The sequence below is a fragment of the Eurytemora carolleeae genome, unplaced genomic scaffold (assembly GCF_000591075.1).
Source record: "Eurytemora carolleeae unplaced genomic scaffold, Eaff_2.0 scaffold512, whole genome shotgun sequence".
NCBI lineage: Eukaryota > Metazoa > Arthropoda > Copepoda > Calanoida > Temoridae > Eurytemora > Eurytemora carolleeae.
Window position 1 is genome coordinate 73,622 of NW_019396445.1, and position 27,084 is coordinate 100,705.

The 27,084-nt window shown below is 30.8% G+C and overlaps 2 protein-coding genes across 2 annotated transcripts in view; both read left to right on the forward strand.

Annotated features, from left to right (window-relative positions):
• LOC111703433 (neurotrypsin) overlaps nt 1-16,105 on the forward strand; it is a 28,597-nt gene extending 12,492 nt beyond the window's left edge. The window contains exons 13-34 of the mRNA XM_023475371.1: nt 39-91; nt 851-934; nt 1,615-1,665; nt 3,463-3,542; nt 4,406-4,479; nt 4,877-4,960; nt 5,614-5,660; nt 6,172-6,276; nt 6,878-6,941; nt 8,212-8,296; nt 8,588-8,652; nt 9,320-9,405; nt 10,127-10,183; nt 12,027-12,088; nt 12,751-12,805; nt 13,468-13,540; nt 14,291-14,368; nt 14,497-14,555; nt 14,629-14,672; nt 14,738-14,825; nt 15,367-15,476; nt 16,048-16,105. Coding sequence (XP_023331139.1) covers nt 39-91; nt 851-934; nt 1,615-1,665; nt 3,463-3,542; nt 4,406-4,479; nt 4,877-4,960; nt 5,614-5,660; nt 6,172-6,276; nt 6,878-6,941; nt 8,212-8,296; nt 8,588-8,652; nt 9,320-9,405; nt 10,127-10,183; nt 12,027-12,088; nt 12,751-12,805; nt 13,468-13,540; nt 14,291-14,368; nt 14,497-14,555; nt 14,629-14,672; nt 14,738-14,825; nt 15,367-15,476; nt 16,048-16,105 — 1,562 coding nt within the window. The remainder of the gene's footprint in view (nt 1-38; nt 92-850; nt 935-1,614; nt 1,666-3,462; nt 3,543-4,405; nt 4,480-4,876; nt 4,961-5,613; nt 5,661-6,171; nt 6,277-6,877; nt 6,942-8,211; nt 8,297-8,587; nt 8,653-9,319; nt 9,406-10,126; nt 10,184-12,026; nt 12,089-12,750; nt 12,806-13,467; nt 13,541-14,290; nt 14,369-14,496; nt 14,556-14,628; nt 14,673-14,737; nt 14,826-15,366; nt 15,477-16,047) is intronic.
• Nucleotides 16,106-16,380: 275 nt separating this feature from the next.
• LOC111703434 (trypsin-1) lies at nt 16,381-21,370 on the forward strand (the record flags this gene model as incomplete). Its single annotated transcript, XM_023475372.1, has 7 exons — nt 16,381-16,495; nt 16,674-16,745; nt 16,919-16,965; nt 18,892-18,935; nt 19,367-19,460; nt 20,770-20,918; nt 21,114-21,370. Coding segments are annotated over 7 exons (576 nt in total), but the record flags the coding sequence as incomplete, so codon positions are not given.
• Nucleotides 21,371-27,084: the final 5,714 nt, after the last annotated feature.

Sequence of the window (27,084 nt, forward strand, 5' to 3'; positions counted from 1 at the left end):
ATTATTATTATTATTATTATTATTATTGTTTTTATTAGACGGCTGTCCTGCTGAAGAATGGCAATGTCCCGATGGATCTTGTATTTTTAAGGTAAAATCTATAACTTAATAGTTTTTCAAAACGCTTCATGCTTTTCTTTCTGTATTTCTTCTTTTTGTCTGTTTTCTTTTTTTTCAATCTTTCTTCTTCATTCTTCATTCAACGGTTCCCTCCAAAGCTATTTTTGTTTAAGAATGAATGATATATCCATGTTTTCATCTTTTAAAGTTAATAATTTACACTTTTGTTTCCTCTATAAATGGGACTAACGGAGTTACGATAAACTTTCATATTAATGAGAATATTTCAAGTGTAGAGTGAATCGGTTATGACCCTCTTTTTCCATATATTTACTTTCAAGAAAACCAAATGTGTTTTATGTTTTTTATTCTAAACACTTTCTTTTCTTACACTATGTCAAATTTTGATCGTAACAGAAGATATATCTGCAAAAAAACGATCCAGAAACGATCCACAAACAGTGCAAAATCGTTTTTAATCGTTTAATTTATTTTTTTAGAGAAAGATATTGCGATGTTTAATTAATGAAGTGACCGGCAATGTATAGTGGTTAAACTGAGATTTCAGTATTTTAGAGATATTTTTCAGGACTCATTTGAGACGTATAAAACGTTTTAAAGATCTGTAATTACTAAGTTTGAGCGCAAAGTCGACGTTAAAATCATCAATTTAGGTGGGTTCGTTTTGAGAATCGGTTTTTAACTCTCTTTAAATGTAGTGCAAATTTTAAATCTTGGAAGATTTATTGTTTTTTGTTTTTTTTGTTTTTTAACTATTTAAACGATTCAGGGATATGTTTGTGATGGTTCAGATGACTGTTCAGGAGGAGAGGATGAATTCAACTGTAGACGACTATCATCACTCTTCATCAAGGTTGGAAATCATGTTACAGGGGTCTCCAGATTAAATTGGAATACACGCTCTCTTTTTTTTTAAAGTGTGAGCCCCCTCCCCTCCCCCCCCCTCCACCTTCTAAAACGGAAAGTCTTCGGAATATCTATCTATCATAACCTGACCTAGTCTGGAATTGTATAATCACAAGAGGTTGTCCTTCTTCAGAATGATTGGCGTTTTTGCGTTTTCAGAGATTTGTCAGTTACACATACTAAATCCTCAGTGGTATTTCTTATTAAAAGAAAAGGCGAAGATGACAATCATAATTCTATTTATTAGCAGATTTAAAAACCTGTTCACGATAAACCAGAGGTCTGTTAAGAATCCAATGAGTCTAACGTTAGAATCTATTTTCAAACATTAAATGTAGATTTTTCGAATTTTTCATTTCATACTTGTTTGTTGGGCTATAATGTTGAATAATTAAGTACATAAAGTCACTTATGCTATTTCTGACGGATTATAAATGAGAGATCAACATTTCCGTTTCAGTGAATGTAAATTTAACCAGATCTGACCTAGTTGCACCAGCTAGCCCTGCCTACAGAGCTAGGCCAACTATATTGCCCCCTGCCGTATGTCTGCCACTGTATAAGTTAGTGTACCAGGCGGGGCAGTACAGGATGTATAGTTAGTTTAACGTGTGCTATCTATTCCAGGATGAAGGTTATAAGTTAGAAACAGGAGCAGAACAGGAGAAATCCATTCAGGTAAAAACTCTTTTAAGGATTGATCAAAGGTCAAATCTTATTAGATTTAAAAACTCGGTGATGGTGATGGACCAAACCTCTGTAGAGTAAAAAAGTAGATGTTAGTTCCACTTTTATTGAAAATATATTTCGGTCTGGGTTGACCCTCGTCAGTTCTAACGATATAATAACCATCAAAATTGATAAAAAAAAAAAAAAAAAAAATGTTAAAAACCACAAGAAGATAAACAAACAAAAAAGAGTATTCAAAATAAAAATTTGGGCTGTCAAATGGACATAAGGGAAACAAACTCAGATTATGAGATGGGAAAAAGATAATTTGCAAATATTCACTTTTTAAAAAAATGTTTTAAGACAATTATTATTCCTTGAGATTGTTTCTTCACAAAGATTAAAAACAAACTGTGTAGATGTGTGCTTATATATAGAGTGGGGGTGGGGGTCGATCTAATTAACGAACTTTTGCGTAAGTCCGGGGCCGGGGGAGGGGGAGGGGGGGGGAAACGGATTGTTTAAGGAGGGGTATTTAAAGCTTTTAAAGAATTGAACATAAAAAACTCTTCTTTTAAAAACATACTGAATTACAGTTAACAATCAAATAAAAACTATTTTTTTCTGTTCATTCCTCTGAGTTCAGTCATAAAATCTCTGATATATTTAGATTCTCGTACTTCAAATCTTTTTATTATCTTAAATCTATTTATAACCCTATCAGCAGGTTCCCCTCCTCTAAAAAGTGAAGATCCGCGGTTAAAGGGACTGTAAGCTTAATTTTAAGTAACCCTATATTATTATTAATATTGTGCATGAAGATATTGTTGTTTTTCTAGGTTTATTGCTGATTATTTCAATACATGTTTTTCTGCAGTAGAAATGTGCGCAATTCACTTTTGTGTAAAAACCATAATTAAAAATAACCAATTTTCAAAATTTTAAACATTGAAATCTAATTCATACTTGATCAGACAAATCTTTCAATGGTACCCTTGTGAATCGGCATTCCATCTTTGCATGGAGAGTCACTTGAAATTATGCTTACAGTCCTTTTAAATGAAATTTGTTCTTAGTTCTTTCTTTTGATCAAATCTTTTCTTTGTTAATTAGTGTTTAATACTTAGCTTTTTAAGTTATTAGAATAACACTTTAAAAAGAATTGTTTTGATTTTATAAATTTCTTTAAACATTTAAAAATTGTTCTTTATTTCTTTAAACGAGTCGGAACTGAACATTTTTCATCAAATTTATGCTTTTTTCTAAAAGAAAAAAAAATAATAAAGAATGAAAATATTTTTAGTAAAATTAAACACTATATTTAGCTTATTAAGTCGATAATTTTCTCAAAACCTTTTTGTTTAATTAATTATAATTTTATTTAAATATAGTTTTCAGGATTTAAAAAACACGTCTTAACTAAGATGTCATTTTTGATTTATTAATGGAAAACTACTTTGCCAAGAAGCACAGGGACTCTGACAAATTTAGAAAATGTTGCATCAATCTTCTTTTTTTTCTAAACTTTCATTCACGAAAATGGATTATTTCCCTAGTCGTTGTTTTTTGAGGACTAAATTCACAGATTTCTGAAGGAAAGACAAGTATAAAATGGCAGAAATCTATATAATAAAGCTCTTCGCTCATATTTTTATTTAAATATAAATGTTTAAATGTAAGTTATTCCAAATATTTTTTTCATCAAAATTCTAATCTAATTCAGAATTGTTTTTAAATTTCACGGGCAACGCCAGGCACTTTAGCTAGTAATAAATAAAGAAAGATATGATATACTTTATAATTAAGGCCACAGAAGAGGAGTGCGCTCGGCTATGCTTATACAAGAAATCTGACAGTACTGGTCCATGCAGCTCTTTTACGCATAGGTAACCCCCCCCCCGCCTTAAAAAAAAATCTGAAATTACACGTAAAATTATAATCCACTCCACCCCATTGTAATTTAATTTTTAAACATCTCAAATTATACATATATATCTATATGTATAAAGTTGTAACTTCTATTTGTCTGTTGGTTCGTTTGTCCGATTATAACTAATAACTCATAACAACCTCTTTGAGATTTACAAAACTTCTTAAAGTTAAAAATCGAAAAATCTTATTTTTATAAAAAAAATACTCCAATCGCTTCACAAACAGACACAAACCCTTTTAAAAACTGCACGTTTAGAGTTTAGACAAGAATCACTCAACAAACAGACAAAACCCACTCCACAAACAGACAATAACCAGTCCTAAAACAGATAAAACCCACTCCAAAAACAGACAAAACCCACTCCATAAACTCTTAACACTCCACCGATTAGACCTACTGTAAATACTTTAAACACTCCACCAACAAGATTAACTGTAAATACAATAAACACTCCACCAACAAGATTAACTGTAATTATTTTAAGCACTTCACCAACAAGATTAACTGTAAATACTTTAAACACTCCACCAACAAGATTAATTTTAATTACTTTAAGCACTCCACCAACAAGATTAACTGTAAATACTTTAAGCACTCCACCAACAAGATTAACTGTAATTACTTTAAACACTCCACCAACAAGACCAACTCTAAACACTCCACCGACAAGACCAAGTCTAAGCACTCCACCGACAACCCCAACTCTAAACACTCCACCGACAAAACCAAGTCTGAGAACTCCACCGACAATTCCAACTCTAAACACTCCACCGACAAGACAAACTCCTCCAAAAATCTATTTGAATTATGTTCCAGACCTGGGACTGATGATAGACCTGCAAAATGTATTCTGGGAAATCTATATAGAAACGGTCAAATTGATAGTATAGGTAATTTAAGATATATCAAGTACTTCAAAAGAAAAGCTTCTCATGTTTTGATTTTACAAATATGAAGAAAATATTTGAATACATGCGAAGATAGCAATGTCTGATTCCCAACCCGTGGTACCCTCGAAATCTTCATCTGATCAATTATGTGAAATATATTGTAGTTTCTCTAGGACTATACACGTGTTCATTTCTAATAATTTCTTATTGTTTTCCTGCACTAGAAAAGCAAAAGTGAAATAAGCAAAAACTTGGGTATCATACTAGATCTAACCGAGCTTTTAAGGGAGGGTACTGTTTTAAATCAGGTATGGCCATCGTTGCATGTAAAGTCACTTGAACTTACACTTTCAGTTTCTATAATAATCTTATATAGTTTTCTAAATGTGTTATTTAGTTGAGAAGAAAGGATGGAATTACTATGCATTGAACGCTACTGAGAAAATCAGGCGGGGAGTTAACAACAATGCCCCAATTCAAGGTGAATCAAGCAGCGAGACACCAAAAACTATAGAATAGGAAGACGACATTCAGTCTCGAGTTTTGGTTTTAAATACTTCAGTAAACATGATAGCAGTTGTGTGGTGTAAACCTTAATACAGTGAATTTCACACTACTTATTTTTATTGCCATCTCAATCAAGCATGTCGGCATCCTGCCAAAGTTTTGGGGTTTTCCAAAAAAAAAACTATTTTCGGTATTATACTGCTCTCATCATGGTTCAAAGTGTGAACTTTGAACTGTTATATAACTCTTAATCTATTTATGTAGTACAGACCTCTGTTTGGTATTCATCAAAATTTTAGATTTGAGAGTCGTGGTACCTAAGAGAGGTCTTTTATTTACTAAAGCGCTCTAGTTCTCTTGTATTATGGATACAGAGATCAAAGCTTAATCTCAATCTTTTGCTAATCTGCAAATTAATTAAATCGATATCCCGCATTGTAATTGTACCCTATCAGGGGTTAAAGGAAGCTTTGAATAGGGGAGGTATAACTAAAATGAAGATATAGAAAGATATAGTTATTTATAGATTCTCAAATCAAAAGTGCCCCTAATGAATATCAAGCTCAGGATTATGAATATCCATCAAAACAAAGCTCCAGCTATACCAAAGTTTTTTAATGCTTTCAGGGCTCCGGCTAAGAAGAATTAAAAAGCTTAACATGGATTTGGTTGAGGTAAAAGACATTTCTTAAATTAAAACCCGGCTTTTCTCTTTATTAAAAAGCTTTTTAACAATGTTATATTTATTGTTTTTGTTGTAGCATGTAGCAATACTTATATTCATCCTAGAAACTGCAGTATATATTATTTTATGGATGTTTTTCTTTAATTTGGTTGTACAATACGACCAGAGATTGAGCTTATTTTCTGGTAATGCTAGACCTCTGTTAAAAATTTTAACGTTGTTATTATTAATAATTTGTTTGGAATCCTTAATCGTATATATTTTTTTTGTTATATTTTGGGATTTTTGTTTGTTTTTTCGTTGTTTATATCCAATAAACGTCAAAACGGATGAACCGTTGGGGCCATTTTTTTGTAGTATCTTCCATAATCCCAAGTAAAGGTTTATGGCCGGTCGTATTTGAAAAAATTGCCTAAGAAAAAATGTCGATTTTAAAAATGGCGGGTAACTTGAAATTACGTTTAAAGACTCGGGGATCAATTTAAAATGAAATTTTATAGGTGAGAATGTTTGGTGAATGGGGAGCAGTCTGTGATGATGGATTTACGCCTAGAGAAGGGGAGATTGTTTGTAAACAGCTGGGATATAATTTAGGGGTAGAGAAGGTAATGTTTTATAAAATATTTGAAAAAACAAAGTTTCAAACAATTGAGTTTTCAGAATTTAAAATCTAACATTCATGAATATTCGAATATTAAAAAAAAAATTTTAAAATATCAAATTTCCAGTAACTGAAGTGTTGTGACAACTTTAATATATATTTTAACACCGTACGTACATTGACATATGATATAAAAATGACATTGAGCGTTGCCAATTTCGGAGAAAAAAAATGTCTAATCTCGTCTAATCTATTCTTACTTCAGTGCTCTGTCCCCAGGAGCTAGAGATGTATTTTTAGATAATGTTTTGATTTGCGTACAAGGCACATTGATTCTAGAGAAAGGGAATGGTTTATTTTATGTACTGTACAGGAGCAAGAGATGTATTTATTTTATGTACTGTACCGTTTTGCCGTTTATAGTACCTATGCATGCTGTATAGTACAACTAGCTCTAACAGCCTGAAAGTTAGTCGAGTACTTCAAATGAATTATCGAATTTTTAGTGTACAGAACTCATCATGTCTTGAAAATGTAATTTTATTTGTTTCGCTTCGTATCTAAAACCATACAGAAGAAATTTAAAAAATACATTTTTTGTTTAGATAATTCCCCGGGGTGGAGTTGAGGGTGATACAACCATTCTACTCCAGGGTTTACAATGCTCAGGTCATTTTTATCAGGAATATTTCTTTTTTTCTATCAGATCGTCTCAAAAAAAAACAGGAATTTATTTATGTCCTCAGCCAGAATTTAATGAATAAGAGAGGTCGCTGAACTTCCTGCAGTCGGTTTAAATCCTGAATCCCGGATTCAAATCTTCATGAATCGTTGACTTTGAGCCGTCGATTAAAGATTTGGACCGGGGGGGGGGGCATAGGATATTAGGTAGTTTAGCGCGTGATCTGACTTTAATCTATTTAACTCCGTCCCTAGCTTGTTATTGTTATTGTAACTGGTATTAATACAGAAATTAAATGTTTTTTTTGTCTTGTATTGTATAGTTTGTACCATCAATCAAATAGTACTTTTTATATCTATTCAATGTTCCTGTAAATATATGTAATTGTACTTGAACCGCTATTTTGGAAAAAGTCAAAAAAAAATCAAGGTAAAATGATAAACGAGAGTTCTATATCTAAATGTGTTTAAAATGTAGAATGAAAGTTTGTTTTGAATGTGTGAATAATAAAGTTAATGAGAGTTTATCTGTATGTATAATATAGGTTATGAGAGTTCTATATATGAATGAATAATATAGGTAATAAGAGTTCTATATTTGAATGTATAATATAGGTTATGAGAGTTCTAAATCTGTATGTATAATATAGATTATGAGAGTTCTTTATATTTGTGCATAATATAGGTTATGACAGTTCTATATATTGCATAATATAGGTTATGAGAGTTCTCTATATTTGTGCATAATATAGGTTATGAGAGTTCTATATCTGTATGTATAATATAGATTATGAGAGTTCTATATTTTTGTGCATAATATAGGTTATGAGAGTTATCTATATTTGTGCATAATATAGGTTATGAGAGTTCTATATCTGTATGTATAATATAGATTATGAGAGTTCTCTATATTTGTGCATAATATAGGTTATGAGAGTTCTCTATATTTGTGCATAATATAGGTTTTGACAGTTCTATATCTGTATGTATAATATAAATTATGAGAGTTCTATATATTTGTGCATAATATAGGTTATGACAGTTCTATATCTGTATGTATAATATAGGTTATGAGAGTTCTATATATTTGTGCGTAATAAAGGTTATGAGAGTTCTATATCTGAATGTATTTATAATACAGGTAATGAGAGTTCTATATCTGTATGTATGTATAATACAGGTAATGAGAGTTCTATATCTGAATGTATGTATAATATAGGTAATGAGAGTTCTATATCTGAATGTATGTATAATACAGGTAATGAGAGTTCTATATCTGAATGTATGTATGAAAAAAAGCAACCAGATTGCTCCCCGGACCAAGCAGTCGGCCTAGTCTGCAGGTATCTTTATCAGACATATTTGGTTTTGACTTTAAAGTTATTTCAAGCGTCAATTCCATAAAAAATTTACAACGTTGTTAGATACAAAGTATATCACAATAATAAGCGATATCCTTCTATCTGAAGATTAAAAATTTTCAATAAATAGATAGTAAAAATAACACGTAACTAAAAAAAGTTTTTAGAGCACATTTGTCATCAATTCTTTGAATGTTTATCAATCAATCATCTATCTAGCTGCTAATAGATAAATCTGAAAGTGATGAATATTTAACGAGCTATATTTACTAGGGAGACTGCTAAAGTTTGTGACGACGATCAATTCCATTGTTCAAACGGAGAGTGCATCAACATAGGTTAGAATTGTACGGAACATTATTTTCCATAACATTTTAAAAAAGTTTTCGTTTAAATTTTGGAAGACTTCTAATAAAACAACAACTGTTTACTAATAAACAGAGAATCTATGTGATGATATATGAATACTCTATATATCTAAATAATCTATGAATGGCATATTTATATATCTAGATAATCTATGTGATGGTATATCTATATATCTAGATAATCTATGTGATGGTATGTCTAAATATCTAGATAATCAATGGATAATATCTATATGTCTCTAGATAATCTATGTGATGGTATATTTATATGTCTGGATAATCTATGTGATGGTATATCTATATGTATAGATAATCTATGTGATGGTATGTCTAAATATCTAGATAATCAATGGATGATATCTATATATCTAGATATTAGATAATCTATGTGATGGTATATCTATATGTCTAGATAATCTATGTGATGGTATATCTATATGTCTAGATAATCTATGTGATGGTATGTCTAAATATCTAGATAATCAATGGATGATATCTATATATCTAGATAATCTATGTGATGGTATATCTATATATCTGGATAATCTATGTGATTGTATATCTATATGTCTCTAGATAATCTATGTGGGTATATCTAAATATCTAGACAGTCTATGGATGATATCCATATGTCTAGATAATCTATGTGATGGTATATCTGGAAAAGGAAACTGTAAGGATGGATCTGATGAGGATCCTTTACACTGCAATTCACCAACTCAGGTTAATGATCAATGATCATTTTACAAAATAGTATGATCAGTTTATTGAATATCAAGATAGTTTTACTTAATAACAGGATCTTTATACCCATTTAAATGATATCGTTACACCGACTTTTATGATCCTTTTTACCGATCGTTCTGATCTTTATACCGAATATCATAATCCTTTCTCTGAATATCATGATATTTTTAACAAATATCATAATCATTATACTGAATATTATAATCTTTATACAATAGGATAATCTTGATACCGATTTTGTTGATATTTTTTATCGATTATTATGATATTTATACCGAATATTATTATCTGTATACCGATTAACATGATCTTTATAACGAATATTTAGATCTGTATACAGATTGGCATGATCTTTTTACAGATTGTCATGATCTTTTTACAGATTATCGTGATCTTTTACCAAAATGTTTTATCTTTATCCCGAATTTCGATCCTTAACCCGAATATTATGATCTTTATCTCGATTTTCATGATATTTTTAACGACCATTATGATCTCTATACCGAATATTATGATCCTTGTACCGATATTATCATAATAGGATAGGTTACCTACCATCACTCTCACAATGTTACTATTATTTGCGTACAAATTGATTCTTGTCATTACAATCTTTAGATAAACTGGGGGATTTTTTATTTAAGTTTGCCAGATTTGCAATACTTGTGTTGATGATTTTGATCTATATTTTGAACAGGTTCGTCTGGTTGGAGGGGAATCATTTAACTCTGGTAGACTGGAAATCAGGCACAAGGTTAGAATGTACACTGCGCAAATGTCGGAAATGTCAATTTTTTTTAATAATCGTCTTCATCTATAGAATAGCCGTTTCATTACGGGGTTACCCAGAAAGAATGAGACTGGAGAAAAGATTGTATAGAACTCATCGAGTCATACTGTCTGTTTTCTTATATTCATGATTCCTTGCAATTGTAGACTTGATTCTTTTCTTGCCAAATCATTAAATTAACAATATATTAAAAACAGAAAACTTAATCTATCATTTTGAAAGTTTCAGGTCGTCTTTACAGTCTCATCCTTTGTGTGCAACACTGTTTTTTTTAAACTGCTTTGCATGTTATTTTTGTTTGGATGTTTACTTGTTAGTTTTTGTTCAAAATAACTTGAACGGATTGAAATATTGTCTCACATTTCTATAGCCTTGAAATAAATAGGGGAGAAGAAGGTTGAAAAAACCTATTCAGGCTGACGTCTGGACCCCCCCCCCCACCTCTATTTCCTTATTTTGATACAAATACATTTATAAAAACCCTTGGACTCTACTTTGCTAATCTGAAAGAAGAAAATTGCAAATTTTCGAAATTTCAATTTTGTATTGCAATATTAAGCTATTAAGCAAAAAATGAGCAAAACTTTTTTGAGAAGCACTAGACACGGCGAATTCAAATATGCAGAACAAAATTTGTATTTATGGAAAACTTAAAATGTGAAAATTTTCTTTAAAGGCAACTGTGCTAAATCTATGCAAAATTTCCTCGCAAAAATTTTGTAATCTGCTTCTTTTAACTCCAGGGTTTCCAAAGAGCCATAAAAGTCGAAATCCAATGACCGGAAGTAGGTCTAAATATAGATTTAGTCCAGTAAAAGTAAAACAAGGCATTCAGGCAATATGCCTGAGGACTCAGGCAGTATGTATAAAAGCCCCGCTTTGAGCCTAAAGTGAGGGGCATATGTTTTTAACATTTTTCCGACGATAGTTTTCTTAACCGGCCCGAGTACCTAACTATCAAAAATAAGTATTTGATATAAAAATTGGTTTGTTACGCTTGAATTAGAAATTTAAAGCAATTTATGGAGCCATGATTGAAAACATATAATATTTCAATCTAAAGTTTCACTTTGATGCAGTTTGACGTGAAACCGGGTAAATTTAAACTCCCCCCCCCCCCCTCCCCTCTCCATTGATTTTAAATATAATGTATTCGATATTTGTATAATAAAATCAGTTCATCAAATATACAGTATTTGGATAAAAAATTATTCCACTGTACACGTATTGTAAGTTAATTATAAATCATATTTTAATTAAAGGGACTGGTAAGCGTAAGTGACCCTCCATGCAAAGATGACAAGGCCCGATTTACAACGTTACCGTTAAATGGTTTGTCTGATTAAATATGAATTATATATATCAATGTTTATACTTTTTAAATGTTCAATCGTTGTTTCTTAACAATAGTCACTTTCTAGTTTCTACACATTTCTTCTGCAGGAAAACAGATATATCAGAATCAAACATAGAAAATCTACAATATTTTCTACATTATTGATCAGAGAAAGATGTCAAGGGTACCGCGCTTTGTGAATCTGGCATTGCTATCTTCGTATGGAGGGTTGCTTAAAATCATGTTTCATGCACTTTTATATGGTTTAATTACGTTTCATGCACTGTCCCTTTTATATGGTTTAATTATGTTTCATGCACTGTCCCTTTTATATGGTTTAATTACGTTTCATGCACTGTCCCTTTTATATGGTTTAATTAACAAGTACTTCCACTCTACACAAAATTTACAAAATATAAAACTAATAAATATAATAATTTTCTATTTATAAATATTTAATTGTGTATTTAGGGAATATGGGGAACTGTTTGCGCAGATTTTTTTTCTAACAATGAGGCGAACATATTTTGCAGGTAAAATAGTTTATAATCTTTACAAATATGAGACCTCAGAGACGACTGTACGGAAATAATTCATTTTTATAACGTTGACTGTTTCTTTCTGTATGAAATTATTTAATATACTTTAGAAAACCTTTTTTAAAAGAAAAGATCATAATTAACCATTCAGTATTAAAAATTTTAGGTCGTCGCTGAAGTATCATACTTTATGGGTAACCCTATATATTTGACTCGTTTTTTGTACCTATAAACGTCAAAACGGCTGAACCGATCAGGCCTGATTTTTTGTATCTGACAGGTTTGTCAACAATAAAGAAATGTTGACCTATGAACGTCAAAATTAAACATTACAATCGTTGTTGCAGAATCTTAAACGTAATTTTGATTTGCCTTTCATTCTTTTTAAATTGGTATTTATGAAAGGCTAGCTAGGGTTCCCGGAAAACCTGGGCAAAGGAACTGAGTTTCTGCAACAAACTCAAATTCCTTAATTCCTATATCTTTGAAATCTGTTGATTTTCAAACTCAGACCTTTCGATCTAACAATATTCATAGTTTGAAATAACAAAGGTCTACGACATCGGGTTGCACAGATATAGGGATAATACATTTTGAGTTTGCGGCAAAAACTCATTTCCTTTAAATTATTAAGCATAATATTTTTTAATTTTTAGAATGTTAGGATATGATGGAAATTCTACTTGGGGTGAGATATCTGAATTGCATCAGGTAGATAAATTAGGATGCATGCTACACAGATTCAACAGTAATTGTTGCCTTTCTTAGCAATTAAAAATAACATTTCGCATTTTCTCTTTTATACCTTTATGTCGCCGGTTGCGTTTTATACGAAAAAGTATTAAGAAAATATAAATATAAATATAGTAGAATTATAAACAAAAACAAGATTGAATTCAAATTGAAGAAACCGAACGCATTTGGTATAATTGTTTAACCAATTAGACTACAAGTACAATAGGTCGAAAGGAGATTTCGAAGAAATTTTGCATGACGATGTGGGTCAAATGTGACATTTATCGCCATTATCAAATATCAAATAAAAACTTAAATGTCACCAGTGACGTAATTGTACAATTAATTGTACAATTAATTGTACTAAATCTTTACGTGTTTTCTAAATAATTGTACCAATTAATCTATTTGCTTTTCAGAAATTCATTTCTATTTAAACACCATAGCCGGCAATAATATTGATACAATGAAGACGACTTTTTTTAAATTTTACAAGCATTCTTCAAATTACATGTTTATGTACGTCTCTGCATGTTTAGATTGTTAAAATCAAAAATTGTAAAAGAACGAGTCATTTTCATTGTATTGAAATATATATATATATACTAACAACAACTGAATTTGTTTTCTACTGTTAGAAAGAGGGAAGTTGGCCAATATGGATACGATTACCGGAAACTAGCTTGTGTACAGGAACTGAAAAATCAATAGGTAAACTAAATTTAAAAACTAGAAATATTATTTCAAGTATTATTTCAAGACTAGCATATTTTCGTCCGATTCACAAGGTATGACTTAGATATCTACAGTTAAACCCTAAATGAGCCAAACAACGAAAGAATTTATCAAATGTCGTATTGATAGTTTGGTAATTAGATGTCTCACGCAAAATTCTTATCTGATAGATAAATAATTCATACGAGAGACAAACTATGATCCCCAAAGTACGTAAACCAAGGAGTATGAAATAGAAGGGAGATACAACTGACGCGGCCCGCCATACCATATATTATCATGCTTTGCAGGCGGGTACTCCGTTTGTATAAAAAATATTCAGAATTAGTTATTGTATACGAAGTAATTGTACATCAGACAAATATTTCTTATTCAAATGAAGTACCGCCTACAAAGCATGTATAATCATATGGTAGGGCGGGCCGCGTCAGGTATTTATATTTCATACTCCTATGACGTGAACAATGCGAACACTGTGTATACATCATTAAGGTTTGGTAACGTTTTGATTAGGACTCTTTAAATCCATGATAATCACTTTAAAATCTCTAGCAAACACATATACACACAAGACTACAATCCCTTTATAAAAAACCGAATTAATCTATTTAAAAAGTGGTAATGTAAAATTAGGTCATTAGCATTGCGGCTAGAACCACTGTTCATCATTTTTATTGACTTACTCTAATTATTTTAGTTGTAGATTATCGTAATTAATTAATGTAGATGAATGTCATGAATCTGATCTTTGGAATCATGATTATTCATGTTCACATCATGAAGATATACAGCTGACATGCTCAGGTACAGTATCATTATTATTATTGTTATTATTCATATTATTACAATCTCTTTTGTTGTTATTATTATCATTATTATTATTATTATTCTTATTATTATTATTATCATAACTATTATTATTAATATTTCAGATGATGATATGATAATTGAGGTTGTGGGACTGGAAAACTCTTCAGAACAACAAGAGTTGGTAATTCTTTTAAAAAAGCCAAAAAAAAGATTACGCAAGTTTTTGGAAAAAATAACATTTTTGTTACTTTTAGGTTGGATTTGAAAATAAACAAATAGTTGAAAACTGTGGTTTAAGGTAAACCGAAATATTCACTTTCCTTTAGATTTAATAGAAGCTACTAAAAAACCTTTATTTTTTAGACGGAAGCCGGTCACATTACCAACCAGGGAAAATATTCAGAGGGTAGCTGGGGGTCAGAGTGTTCCTCATGGATCAATTCCTTGGCAGGTACATCTAGCTTGTGTTCAAAGTGTTCCTTACGGGTCAATTCCTTGGCAGATATATCAAACTTGTGTTCAGAGCGTTTCTTAGGAATCTATTTCTTGGCCGGTATAGATCTAACTTGTGTTCAGAGCGTTTCTTAGGAATCTATTTCTTGGCCGGTATAGATCTAACTTGTATTTAGAGGGTTTCTTAGGAATTTATTTCTTGGCTGGTATAGATCTAACTTGTATTTAGAGCGTTTCTTAGGAATCTATTTCTTGGCAGGTATAGATCTAACTTGTATTTAGAGCGTTTCTTAAGAATCTATTTCTTGGCAAGTATATATCTAACAATTGCGTTAATAGCGTTCCTAAGGAATCTATGTCTTGACCGAAAATATAACTTCTACACTAATGTGGTTAAATGTAATTAAATTTTTTTGAAATAATTCAATTTGTCTTGGACGACCTTCAAAAAAAACTTATTTCAAAGTTCGCAGTTAATTAATTTATAAAAATAGTTGGAGCAAGTATGGGTAGTTGAACTATCTGAAACCCTATTGCAGGCTAGCATCCGACTACGTGGTCCAGGAGGAGTAACTTTTCATCATTGTGGAGCAGTTGTAATCTCACCTTTCCACATTTTAACTACTGCTCACTGTCTTTGGGACTATAGGTAATAATTTAATTAAACAATTCAAACCAATACTTTCAATAACCAGTGGTTTACAAATTTTCACTTAATTCCCATGTTTATTGGACAGCCTGTAGATTGTTTTTTGCATCGTTTTCAGACATTTAGATTTTTTTAGTCGTTAAACGTTAAACGACGACAAAAAAGTGAGTTAAATTAATTAAATTGCAAAATTGTTTTCTCGATTCTTCAGTTATTTGCTTCGATTTCAATGCGAATTTTTTTCTTTGATCAAAGATATTATTATTTTTCAAAACAAAAGACAAAAACTTTTTTCTAATTGTTTTGGTCAGAAAAATAATCAGAATAATGTAATAAAAGCAAAATTGTCTAGCATGCAATTTTGTAATTGTAAATAACCACGGGTTCCCTCGGCCAATTTTGTTAAGAAACATCCCTCGCTGCACTCTGGATGTTTTGTAGACAAAATTGGCCTTGGGAACCCTTGGTAAAGCAAAATTCCCTTAACTTCCCTGTAAACTGTAGTTAATAATTAATGAACATTGTAAAAATTAATTTTAACAGTCCCTTTCAACGATGTTTTTGTTGTCAGGAATAAGCTGGAAATCTACTATATCAGAGTAGAACTTTGTTTTATTATGGATTTTTGACTTTGTAACTATCAGGATTTTGTTTAAAAGCTGGGAAAGGAATTGAGTCTAATTTTCTAATTAGAATATCTTGAAAACCTCTGATGATGCAAACCCTTAACATTTCAAACTTAGATCATCATATCTGGCAGAGTTTATAGTTTGAAATAGCTCAGCTCTGTGACATGAAGTTGCTAAGATAAATGCAAAATAAATGGAAAATCAGAGTTTGCGGCCAAGACTCCATTTCTTGCCTTCTGCAATAAAATAATTATTAGCACTGATTAAACCATTTTTTTGTTCAGGACTCAGGAGAAGCGGAGTTTCAGATTGAAAAAGTTGATTTTCATGAAAACTTCAATGTTGGTCCTTATCTTAATAACGATATAGCCATTGCTCACATACGACAAGGTGAGTAAAAACATGTTTTGCTCATTTTAAAGTATTTATTTTTTAGTTGTTTAAACAAATCCCTGGGAAAAACCATATTTTGACAAAATTTGCAAATAAATTTTTGCAATAGTTAAGAAAATTCATAAACTATTTTTTTTCATTCTAAAACTTTTAAAAATTAAAAAAAAATCTTTAGATGAGGGTGGGATAAAGTTTGGTCCTTATGTTGGCCCTGTTTGTCTACCCAGCCCACACACTACCTACGCAGGTTTAAATTCCAAATAAAAACAAAAAATTGTCATATTTTATTTTAAAAATTTTAAATTTTTTCCAGCTAAATAGTCTGACAATTTATTTTGCCACTTGTTATGCTTCTACATCATGTTCATTTCTTAAAATTTGTGAGAAAAAAACTATTTTATTTATTATTTAATGATATAGGAAAGAATGTGACGATATCAGGGTGGGGGAAGAATGGTTATGATCAGGGAAAATTAATATGTAACTTTTTTTTTAATCCATGATTTTGAAAAAATTTCAAAGAAACCGAAAATGACCCTCATGATGGATTTAAAAATCTAGTTGATATCTCTGTTTTTGTATCTGAAAATTAGCAATTTTTAACTGTCGTTTTCTATTGAAAAGGACTTGGAGAGTTCTGCAGCATTCACAACGTATTATAAGAAGATGATCATATCTTTCACATTGTTGATCAATTAAAAGGAGTGACCGGCAATGTATGGTGGTTGAACTGAGAATGTCGTATTGTAGAGAAATATTTTTGGATTAATTTGAGACACATAAAAAGTTTCAATGATGTATAATTACTGAGTTTGCGCGCAAAGTCGACGTTCAAAATCATCCATTTGGGTGGTTACGTTTTCAGAATTGATTTTTTAAAAATTATTAAACCGCTGCAAATCATTTTTAAAAGCTACTGTTCTAGATTGGAAATACTTCTCTTAAAATTGCATTAACAGTTCATTAGTTTTAAAATTCGGTGATAGTAATGCACAAAACCACTGTAGACTAAAAAAAGAAGATGTTAGTTCCACATTTTATTGAAAATATATTTCAGACTGGGTTGACCCTCGTCGGTTCTAACGAATATTATAACCATCTGCAAAATCGACATTAAAAATGTTAAAAAATCACAAGAAAAAAAAAGAGTTTTAAAAATTGGGTCGTCAAATGGACAAAAGGGAAACGAACTCAGATCATGATATTGAAAACAGATAATTTGCAAATATTAACTTTTCAAAGACTTTTTTTAAGACAATTATTTTTCCTTGAGATTGTTTCTGTCATGAATATTCAAAACAAACTGTTTATATGTATGTGTATAAAGTGGTGGTGGGGTCGATCTAATTAATGAACAATTGAAAATTATAAATTTCTACGTCTTTCTCGTCCTACACGATCAAACCATGATATCCTCTCAAGTATGGCTTAAGACAGAAAATTCATTTTATAATTTCAAAACATTTTCTAAAAGGTTTATAAAATAATCTGAACCAAATATACCAAAATAACCCTCTTATCCGATAAAGCACAACACTTTAAAATATTAGTATAACTAAGGTTGATCAACAATTATTAAAGGGATTGTAAGCGTAATCTCAAGTGACCCTCCGCTGAAAGAAAGCAATCTCCTTGAGACCATTAACTGTTCATCAAGTAGAAAGCAGATAATCTGTTTCTTAATTAATTAAATTAAAGTATCGACTGTTTTACTTTAAAAGCGGATTTTTAACATTCAAAAGTAAATTTTTGTTTTTCTGTCATTTTTAGAACGTAGCTATTGATATTCTTAATTATATAGCAGATTGCAATTAGTAGATTAATAAAGATATGTCCCATATCCTTGATCAATCAAAGGTTTAGAGGGTACCGTTGTGAATTATACATCAATCAAAGGTTTAAAGGGTACCGTTGTGAATCCTTCATCAGTCAAAGGTTTAAAAGATATCGCTGTGAATATCTTTAAAATAAAAGTATAACTAAAGGTGTTGGTCAACAATTCTTATTTATGATCAATTGCTACTATTATCATTTCAATCCGATGTTTTTTAACATCATCACTTGAACCGTTAACCTTGGATATCGATATCAAGCAACAAGATAAAGGATACTAAACACGAGAGTTCGACTTCAGAACGATGTAAAATAGTAACAACCCATTTAATGATAATTCAGCTTATCCTTTCAAAAGGAATTGGATCTTTGCCACAAACTCAAAAGTTCTAATTCCTCTAATATTTGATATTTAATATCTGAATTATTTTATCTAACCTATTTTGAAATATCTAAGGTTTATGGCATTGGGTTGCAAAGTTTAGGGATTAGAAAATCAGAGTTTGTGACAAAGACACAATTCCTTCAAGCAAAGTTTCATGTTTTCTATCAATATAAAGGATCTGAACGGGAAAAATTTCATCTCCAAACTTCAATACGCAAGGTAAGAATAAAAGCTATTTTTAAACTTCCCATACTTCAAAACTGTATTCTGTCAAAGTATGCTTTTAATTTAAAAAAATGGAAAAACAAACCATAAAAAAATATTGTTTTAGCACGTTCGTCGTTGGTTGGTTTTTAGTTAGTTTTTTTTCATATTTTCTTCTTCGGATCAAAATTCTGTTTTTTTTATTTTGAATGTCCGATTATAAATAAATAACCCTTGACTGATTTGCCTCAAATTTTTAAATTAAAAACTCGGGAGACCCAAAGGAATGTTCTTAGCTAGGTTTTGAGATTCTAAGTTGAGTGGGTCAACTTTTAAAGGGAAAAATAGCTAAAATCGTAATTTACGATCAAACCCGGATAGTAGGCGGTAGAAACTAAGATTACCCTGGGCAACGCTGGGTTTTTAACTAGTCAAATATATTTCAGCGTACCTGTAATCCCTTCCGGAGTGTGCAGACAGGATAACGTATATGGAGGAGAGAAGATATCTTCTGGAATGTTCTGTGCTGGTCTTCTAGAGGTAACTTACAATGGTCGGCGTTAATATCAATAGAAAGAAGACGATTTTTTAATACAAATTACAAGAAAACAAAAAGAAGCTGTTAATTGACAACTTCTCATTGTTTCCATGTTTATGTGAATATCCATGCTGTTTCAAAACTTGGTAGAAATCAAAAATGAAATCGAAAGTAGTCTTAATTTCATAGATATATATACGACGATGACGACCTTAGTACATAGACATTTTTCAAAATCCACTCCACCAGAGGAACTAGATCAAAAACATACAATTTAAAAAGTTTAAATCATTTATAACCGCAAAAAAATCTATAAATGAAATTTGTAACAAAATACAGGTAAATAAAAAAGCATTTAAAGGGAGTGTTCGCGAAAAAATAAAGGGGGTATAGGCTTAATACGATAAAAAAGCGCTTTTGATCGCTACTAATCTTACTTCTATCTGTTGCATCTAATCAGGAGAAAATTGTTAAAGACGTCTCATAACGAATAACTTAGCGCCCATACAAATCCAGAAAATTGCAACATACAACTTAGACCGTAAAAAATCAATTTAATTTCAAACAAATCATTCAGATATTACAACCTATAGTCATCGACTATCTTTCGCCACATTTGTATATAGTTTATTTTTTAATATTTTATTTTTTTAGAAAACGTTTTAACGGATTTCGAAAAATGTGAGTGGTGCGCGGCATTCTTAGATAGTTGCGCAAGCGACAAGAGAAATAATCAAATTCAAAACAAAACAAATTAATTAAAAAATATTATATAATATAAAATATATACAAATGTGGCGAAAGATAATCGATGACTATAGGTTGGAATATCTGAATGATTTGTTTGAAATTAAATTGATTTTTTTACGCTCTAAGTCATATGTTGCAATTTCCTTAATTTGTATGGGCGCTAAGTTATTCGGGATTAGTCGTTTTTAACAATTTTCTCTTTATAGACGCAACAGATATAAGTAAGATTAGTGGCGATCAAAAGCGCTTTTTTTATCGCATTAAGTCTATACCCCCTTTCATTTTTCGCGAACACTCCCTTTAATTTACTAAAGATGCAAATCTGTACAACAGTCCCTCAATAACCTTTGTCTGATAATTTCATAATTTGGATTTCTTTAAACTGTTTATTTTCAATTACAGTTTCTCTATGAAGTAAAAGCATGAATAGAAGCTGAATTCCGTTGCACGGAATTGCGCCAAACTGTACAGAATTGCGCGAAATTGTGCAGAATTATGTTGGAAACCCTAATGTTAAGACATAATGTAAACTAAAAAAAATGTTGCATCAATATTGTCCAGGGAGGAGTAGATTCGTGTCAGGGGGATAGCGGAGGCCCTGCAGTTCTTCTTGAAGAAACAGTGGGTGGAGCAGATAGGGGAGTTGTAGTTGGTCTCACCAGCTGGGGGTATGGGTGTGGCAGGCAGTTCAAACCAGGCGTATACACCAGGTCTTAATAATAATTTAATAATAATAATAATAATAACAATAATAATAATAATAATAATAATAACGATAATAATAGTAAAAACAATAATAATAATGATAATGATAGTATGATAAAAAAAGTTACAATTCAGTATGATTAGCTAAGTTTACTTTTAAAAGTTAGATATTTTTAAATTATTTTATTTATTTTATTTAGGTTGTCTAAGTATGTTCCCTGGATTTACGAGAAAATAAAACAACTCCATGTTTAATGAACTCCATGTTTAATGTTTGAATTACCTATTCTGTTTTTTCATTTCATATTTTATTTTATTTTTATGATTTCAACCGTTTCGCATTGACAGAACATATTAGCGTTGCAAAAGCAAACTGAGAACTTCTTGAAGAAAAAAGAAACAGAAAAGTCGCAAAATGCTTAATTTTTAAAGTTCCTTAATAAAATTAAAAGAAATATTTTTGTCCGGCTAAGATAAAAAATGTTCAAAATTGTGGGTTCAATATTGAGGATAAAAAGCAAAAACATTAAAGAGATTTTTTTGTGCGAAAGAGGAAAATGTTTTTACGTTTATGTATTGTTTAAATTTTAACTAAAAGAGGACTTTAACTTATTATTTTAATAATGTTTACTGTGGCGTCAAACCAGGGAGTAAGGAATAGAAGGGAGAGACAACTGACGCGGTTCGCCCTACCATATGATTATACATGCTTTGCAGACGGTACTCCATTTTATAAAATCCAACGTATGGACCCGCTACGTATAGCAACATGGCGTATTTTCCGGGAGAACATTTTTTATATTTTTGAAAAATTAAATTATCAGTGTAAAGTAAATATAATTTTCATAAAATCCTTTTATTTAAATGGTAAAACGAAATTTTATGAAATCATATCAGCATTACTGGAGAACTTTTTTTATACTTTTAAGAATTGTTTCCAAACCTAAAATGTACGTATTAAACTATTTTGCTCCTTTAATGTCTAGGTTATGTTAAAAAAATAGAAATTATGATAATGATAATGATAAGCTACAATATTTTACAAAAACGTTTAATTTTTCAAAAATATAATAAATGTTCTCCCGGAAAATACGCCATGTTGCTATACGTAGCGGGTCCATACGTTGGATTTCTATAAGGTTTGACGCCGTTTACTGTATATATGTATTTTAATCGTTCTAAGAATATTATTAAATGTTTTTTCTTTTATTTTACTATCGGATCAATTTGAAATAATATTTTCAGAATATTTCCTGTTCAATGTTCATGAACTTCTCTAATTTTCGAAATGATATTTTAAGGAAATTTTCGGTTTTTCAAATCGTTTTTTAGCTCCGTCATTTAATCTGTCATTCAAAATCCATCAAATTAAAAAAATCCATTTTAATCTATTAGTATTTAATCGTGTATGAAAGTATTTATTTGATCAGTGTATTTGGAATAACAAAGTAACAGACTTTACTTGCTTAGCTCCAACTATTTCTACGTCCAAAAAATTGATGTTTTTTAACGCCACTGTTCCATACATTATGTTTTAAAAATTGAAACTTCTCTTTTGATAATAAGCTTTTTTAACAGCAGAGAATTGCATTTAGATAGACCTTATTTTTTTTTGGCTGCAGATAGAATTGCTGGAAATATGATTTTTGGAATCGTGGTTACACGACAAAAAAACTTATTGACTTTCAGTTTCTTACCACCATCCAAATAACATGTTTAAACTCTATAATAGCCGCCCTAAATCTAATTTACAGACATACATAATTGTATTTCCAGCAATTATGTTTCGCGGAATTATATCTGCAGCTAGCCTGATTATGTACAATTTCTTCCACACAAAATGTAAACAGTTTGGCGCATTTATACAGACTGTAACAGTTTACTTCTTTAGATTATAAATAACAATTCCGTCCAATAATATAATCAGTCCGTCCAATTTTATTATTCCGTCCAATTTTATTATTCCGTCCTTTGCTTTATATCCGTACTATATTACTTTTCCGTTTAAATTCCTGTAATTTGATTTAATAATCTGCAATTTTGTTCTAACTTTGTTCAATATTATGAATATTTTTGGATTCAATTTCTGAATGAAGAAAAAAACATTTTATCTTAATTATCGATCCTCTAAAAGATTGCCATAATATAGGTGAATGTATAACATTAATCTTTTTATTTCCTTTGCTTCATTGTATTGTATTGTATTAAACAAAACAAAAATAAATTTACAATGAAACATGTATCAAATCGTTTCTTAACATAATGTATATGGAGTATGGACGCACTGTTAAAAACGTACAATATGGACTGAGGACGTATAGGACGCAGGACAGAGGACTACATAAATCTCCTTTAGAGGAGATGGTTCACTTGGTGTACTGTCCTGTTTTACCGCCTATAGGTTGTGTGTGCATGTAGGGCTGGGCGCGTTAACGGTGGAACGATCGCTCTTTGCCGAGAACGAACGGAACGATCAAGAACGATCCCATCGTTCCGAAAAAAAAACGAACGCTTAGAACGCGTTCTTAAAAATATTGGAACGATTAGTAAAAGAACGGAACGGAACGGAACGGGAATTGCTTGAAAAGAACTGTTAAAATCGTTAACGCGTTCTTATTATCAAGAACTTGTTCTAAGTTGGGAACGCATTTTAAATCAGGAAAATAATTTGGTTTTCTTTTAACAATAATTTTAGATTTTCTATAAAATGATATTCCAGGGCCCAACAGGTTATATAGCATAAATATGTGAAGTACACCTGCAGTATGGAAACAGTACAACAAAATGGCCGTTTCACACTTTTCTCTAGTAAATTCCTCTCTATATATTCTATTCTCTATGTATAAATATCAGGTCACATGATATTCTGTAAACTTGCAGTACATCGTACAGATCATTATTAATCTATGTTTATAAACTTCTACGTAAAAACCATTATTCATTTGAACTGCATTTCAAGTGAATACATAGCATGGTTAGCTTAAACCCCTTTTAATACCTCCATTCAACTTATTAACATGTGTAGAGATAGCTTAAACTATGTTATATCTATCCTCGCTAATCCTTTAAATACACACATCTTAAATGCCCTTATTTCAACTGTGCTGTAATACGTAACATGATTTTCTTAATCATGTGATATAGATAACAATGTAGGAATTGTAATTACGTCTATTAATTTAACTTTTAACCTATAAACCTTATACACAAATTGATAAAAGCTTGTTGGTTAGCTATGCTTGCGTCCATGTGTGGCAATTAGAGCCAGATGGGTTGTGTACTGGTTGGCTTTAATAGCAGACGAGTGGTACCTGGACTGATACAGTTTGGGACAAACTTTTAAGAGTACGTCATTTACTTCATGTATGCAACGTTACATATACAGAAAATCGAAGACTTTTTTATTTTTAACAAGAGTTTTTATAAATTATTTATTTACAAAGAGAAGCTGTTAATTGACAGCTTCTTGATAGATATAAAAAGTAAATCGAAAGTTGTCCTTATTGTATTGATATATACAAGGTCGTGGACCACTGTATATACACAACTTTGTAAAACTATAGGAGGGCGACGTTGATGGCTTGACTGTAAGTTGGTTGATAAATAGATAGGTAGACTTGATTTACCGTAAGTCGGTTGTACACAGTAGTTGCAAATAATCAGTAAACAGATGTATTTCAAACCTGTAATAAAATACGGGTATAGTAAAAAATAAAAATGACAATGTATGAATTTAGTTGAATATTTAAAAAATATCTTACCAGTTTTTCATGACGGAGTGAAAGAAGTGATTAAGGTTTGAAGGTTTGATGGAAAAATTAATAACATTTGTAAATACTTCTGAAAATATAAGCTCGTTTTTTTTAAAGTCGAATTAGCTATTGATTGCAAAATTATTTATGGATTTGATCTTTCACTTAGTAAAATGTTTCACTGTTTCGATTTTCCTTTGTCTGGGTGGTATAGTCGGAGAAATTGTTTGGTTTGGATTTGGGCTGGTAAAGACGTGATGTGAGTGAGGGGTTAGGAGATAAGTTTATGGTCAACAAATTTGCTCTAGCTCCACAAAAGTCAGACATGTTCAGTGTTTCAGTTGGACGAACATTACAGAGGACGAACTATAGAAGACTCACAATTTAAATCATACATAAATATTAATAGGACATAACTTTAAACTTTAAATTTTTTTGACTTTTATAAGACTTTACTTAAATAAGTTTCATATTAATTTTAAAATTTTCTTTTCTTTCAGATGCCAAATTTAGACCCTGAATTATTTGCAACAAAACGAACCAAAAACGATCGTTTTTTAGTTTTTCCTTATATTTTCTAAAAATATTACAGAGTTGAACAAAGCAAACTTTGATATGTAGAATTAGCTTATAAATCCAGCATTGCCCAGGGTAGTCATGGTTAGTCCCGCCGTTTACTTGCACTGGAACGATTTTACCGGGAAACTAAATTTTCGCTATTAATGCAGAGCCACTCACATAAGAATCGCAAAACCAAGCTTAGAACATTCCCGTGGGTCTCCCAAGTTCCCCAATCAAAATTTGAGGCAAATCGGTCAAGGGGTTCCTTATTTATGATCGGACAAACAAACAAACTGCCGCCAAAACAGAGATTACAACTTAAATATATAGGTACAGGTTAGGAAATATTAGAAGTTGGAAGTTTTGTGTAAAAAAAATACCTCATAAACGAGCTTTTCAGTTCACATATACATAATATTCAAAACTAAACCTCCACGTGGATAATTTTACTAAATTTCCATGTTTTTACAAAATTAATCCTTAACTTTCAAGAGCATTGTTGATATTTTCAGATCATGTTAGTGTACTCAAGGTAAAATAAAGGATTAGGTAATAGCAAGAAATTTAAAAATAAAATACAAAATAAGTTTAAGTAGAGGGTGAACTACCTTGACAGGTGAACTATGGCTTCAAGTTATTTAGTTCATTCATTCATATTTGTATTTAACTACAAAGCATGACATATTACAAATAAGCAATCACAATTTACTATGCAGTTTGGACCCGCCTAACTATGGTTGGTTGTTTTGAGTGGTTGACCCTAAGTTAGTTAACAATACTGAATATAATTGGTTACACACATCAAGATATGTTTTCGTAATTTATATGATTTTGTTCTATTCGGTTCAGTTAAAGACTTAAACATATTTTGGAAGGAAGAGGGAAGATTATCATTAAAGGGAGTGTTCGCGAAAAATGAAAAGGGGGTATAGGCTTAATGCGATAAAAAAGCGCTTTTGATCGCTACTAATCGTACTTCTATCTGTTGCGTCCAGGGAGTAAGGAATAGAAGGGAGATATAACTGACGCGGTTCGCCCTACCATATGATTATACATGCTTTGCAAACGGGTACTCCATTTGTATAAGAAATATTCAGAATAGGTTATTGTATGCGCGGTAATTGTACATCAGATAAATATTTCTAACAAAAATTGAGTACCGTCCGCAAAGCATGTATAATCATATGGTAGGGCGAACCGCGTCAGTTATATCTCCCTTCTTTTCCTTACTCCCTGGTTGCGTCTATAATGAGAAAATTGTTAAAGACGTCTCATGCCGAAGAACGAAGCACCCATACAAATTGAGGAAATTCCAACATACGACTTAGATCATAAAAAAATCAATTTAATTTCAAACAAATCATTCAGATATTAAAACCTATAGTCATCGATTATCTTTCGCCACATTTGTATATAGTTTATATTTTATAATATTTTTTAATTAACTTTTTACATTTAATTTTTTAGAAAACGTTTTTAACGGCCATACAAATTGAGAAAATTGCAACATACGACTTAGACCGTAAAAAAATCAATTTAATTTCAAACAAATAATTCAGATATTACAACTTATAGTCATCGATTATCTTTCGCCACATTTGTATATAGTTTATATTTTATAATATTTTTTCATTAATTTGTTTGTTTCTCTTGTCGCTTGCGCAACTATCTAAGAATGCCGCACACCACTCACAATTTTCAAAATCCATTAAAAATGTTTTCTAAAAAATAAAAACTATATATAAATGTGGCGAAAGATAGTCGATGACTATAGGTTGTAATTTCTGAATGATTTGTTTGATATTAATTTGATTTTTTACGGTCTAAGTTGTATGTTGCAATTTTCTCAATTTGTATG